Below are 3,089 nucleotides of genomic sequence, written 5' to 3'. Positions count from 1 at the left end.
ACCAAAACCAAAAATGTTCAGATACGTTTATTTGCTTAATTGGAAAACTAACAGGTCGTTTTTTTTCTAGAACCTGATTTTTTAGGTCCACTGATTATTTTGAGAATTGCCAAAGGTAAAGATTTGCGGAAAAAGATCATAATAACAACAAACACGGAAAACATTTAATTTGAATTTTAAAATTTTCATCCACGTACTTTTCTACTAAATTTACAATAACCCTACGAAAGTGTTTTGCATACGTCAAAAGCACACATGGAACAGTATTAAAGCTCATGCATGAAATTCTAAATAAACCGAAACATTTCACTAATACTACTGTGCACCGCTAGATTCACGTGTATTTTTTTACTGCATTGGAAAGAAGTGAACGAGGGAGTGAACGAGGGATACTCAGAAGAGAATAATTGATGAACACAAAACAACTATACGCCCGAGTGTGACTCGCTATTTGTTCTCCCGTAGCATTGACATTCCCCTTGTCACCGTTAGCTTGACTCACGCGTTTTCATTGACGTTTCATCCTCGTGCCTGCTGACTGCCATTTGGTTTGTATCTCTTCCGTCATTAGTTGCGAGTACCAGTTTGCTTCCTACCCTTTCCTTACATAATATGCTCAAACTTGACCTAGTCAGTATTAAATCTCGCAGATTGTTCCTCGCTCGAAAAATATGCTGTTCCTTGCGAGAAACGCCGCGAGTGGAGTGAAACTGTGTTCCTGTGGATTAGTCAAGATCCTTCACGGACGGTTCTATTGCAGTCAGCAGCAACTAGCGGCCGCCACAACAGCGTCTGGCCGTACTCCAATCGAGCATTTGGAGGACAAAATTGCTCGCTCGGAAATTCAACGAGACCCACACCAGGAACGGATTACTGAGGCCTTGCAGCATGTCTACGACAACATTCAAAGCTACAGTCCTCCGGAACCAAGCAGTGGATTGGGAAAATGGTTTGGTTTGAAAAGTGCTAAAAAGGTGCAAGCTCCTAAAGGTTTATACATATACGGTAGTGTAGGTGGTGGAAAAACCATGCTTATGGATATGTTCTACGATTGCTGTGAGGTAAGTGACAGGTGGCGATGGGTGATTAAGTTGAAAACAGAATGCTTCGTCATTGAAGGTACGTCACAACTCGATGAAAAGAATTTGCGCGGCAGACCGTTCTATTTCAGTGAATTAGTAGCGATTCGCGACCGAGCATTCTGTTGGGCCCTTGAGTGCAGTGACAAACAGAACGATCAGCTGATCGAGTGAGTGAACTTGAATGGTGTCATTTCCTTCAACAGATAAATCGCAAGCGACGGGTGCACTTCAATTCGTTTATGACAGACGTCCACTCGAAGATTCACGAGATTAAATCCAAACAGGTCCGTGACGTTACGAGTGCCAAACCGCAGCCCTTCGATCCTATCAAACCGGTTGCCGAGCTTATCAGTGAAGATTCCTGGCTAATTTGTTTTGATGAATTCCAGGTAAGCCGACGGTCATGGCTGTCGCAGTGTGTGCTTTGGTTCTGCGTAGGTTTTATAAACAACGATAAATGTTTATCAACTAGGGTAACCGTGTCTATTTTTATCTCTATTCTTAAATTCGATACGTTCAGTGCATTGTGCCAAATGATAGAATGATAAACGTTGCATTGGATTCGGATTTTTCCGAAGCTAGAAAAGTGTGATGCCATGATTAATGAGATGAATATAGGTACGATTACCCAACGATTGATTTGTATTATTTAACCGCTTCTTCGCGTGTACAGGTCACAGACATTGCGGATGCGATGATCCTGAAACGATTATTCACCTACCTTTTTGACAGCGGCGTTATCGTGGTGGCAACAAGCAATCGAGCCCCCGATGACTTGTATAAAAATGGTCTACAACGAAGTAACTTTGTGCCGTTCATTGGGGTGCTCAAAAACCATTGTGATATTGCCACCTTGGATAGCGGGGTCGATTACCGGACAGCGACACTGAAAGGCGAAGGATCCCATTACTTTGTGTATGATTACTTCGAATGTTTTATAAATACAGGTCAGTTAACTTAGGACTATTTTTTTTTGTAGTAAAACACAAGGTGACGCCAATGATGCTATGAATAAAATATTCAAGGTTTTATGCTCCCAGGAAAACGACATGATTCGACCCAAAACTTTTACTCACTTCGGACGTAACATATCGTTCGCCAAAACTTGTGGACAAGTTTTGGATAGCACATTTGAAGAACTCTGTGATAGGGTAATTGGAAAAACATTTATCAAATGTCATAATCCAAACGTAAAAAAAATAAATAATTCTATAATGACAGCCTCTCGGAGCATCCGATTATCTGCAAATATCGCAATTTTTCCACACCGTACTGATAAGGGATATTCCTCAGCTGAATTTGAAACTGAAATCGCAAACAAGACGATTTATCACGCTTATCGACACGCTTTACGATAGTCGCGTTAGGGTGAGTTGAGAAATGAAATTAATTGCTGATTAGCACATTGCAGGGGAACGCTTTTTTGTTTAGAATCACTTAACACTTTCTTTGTTGCTTTAAGTTCGATTTCTCTGATCGATCAAAGACTCGTGAGAATTGTTATGAAAAGGCAAACGAGGTTCTTCGGGAAATACATTTGATTTAACTAAATTTTTTTCCCAATGACCAGATGATTTAGGCCTACAAATAAACTATGGATAAAGTTCCTACTCTTTTGCAGTTAGTGGTCTCCTCGGACGTTCCGTACAAGCAGCTATTTTCGAACGACGTACCAGAAGATATTCACACCTCGGACGAGCATCGAATGCTGATGGACGATTTGAAAATCACCAAGGACTCCAAGGACGCCAGTTCAAACATCTTCACCGGCGAAGAGGAACTGTTCGCCTTCGAGCGAACCGTGTCTCGTCTGGCAGAAATGCAATCCACCGAGTATTGGAACCTGTGGGAAAAACATCGATAGACGCAGACGCAGGTGAAGATCATTCTCTTGTACTTAAAGAATGCACAAGTTACACTGATTGTTAAGGTTCTAGTTAAAAAGTTATTTATATGAAATGTTGTAAATATATTTATTTCCATTGACGCATGTGGTGTCAGTCAAAA

At 41.0% G+C, this 3,089-nt stretch overlaps 1 protein-coding gene across 1 annotated transcript; it reads left to right on the top strand.

Annotated features, from left to right (window-relative positions):
• The first annotated feature begins 513 nt into the window (after nt 1–513).
• Nucleotides 514–3,089, top strand: LOC131429996 (putative ATPase N2B). The gene is made up of 6 exons (XM_058594597.1): nt 514–1,061; nt 1,286–1,471; nt 1,756–1,997; nt 2,062–2,233; nt 2,304–2,450; nt 2,704–3,089. Exons 1-6 carry the CDS (start codon nt 672–674, stop codon nt 2,944–2,946), a joined length of 1,380 nt encoding a protein of 459 aa, XP_058450580.1. The 5' UTR covers nt 514–671; the 3' UTR covers nt 2,947–3,089.

This window comes from Malaya genurostris, chromosome 2, assembly GCF_030247185.1.
Source record: "Malaya genurostris strain Urasoe2022 chromosome 2, Malgen_1.1, whole genome shotgun sequence".
Taxonomy (NCBI): Eukaryota; Metazoa; Arthropoda; class Insecta; order Diptera; family Culicidae; genus Malaya; species Malaya genurostris.
Note: the sequence above shows the minus strand (reverse complement) of the source record. Positions and strands in the feature narration are given on the sequence as shown.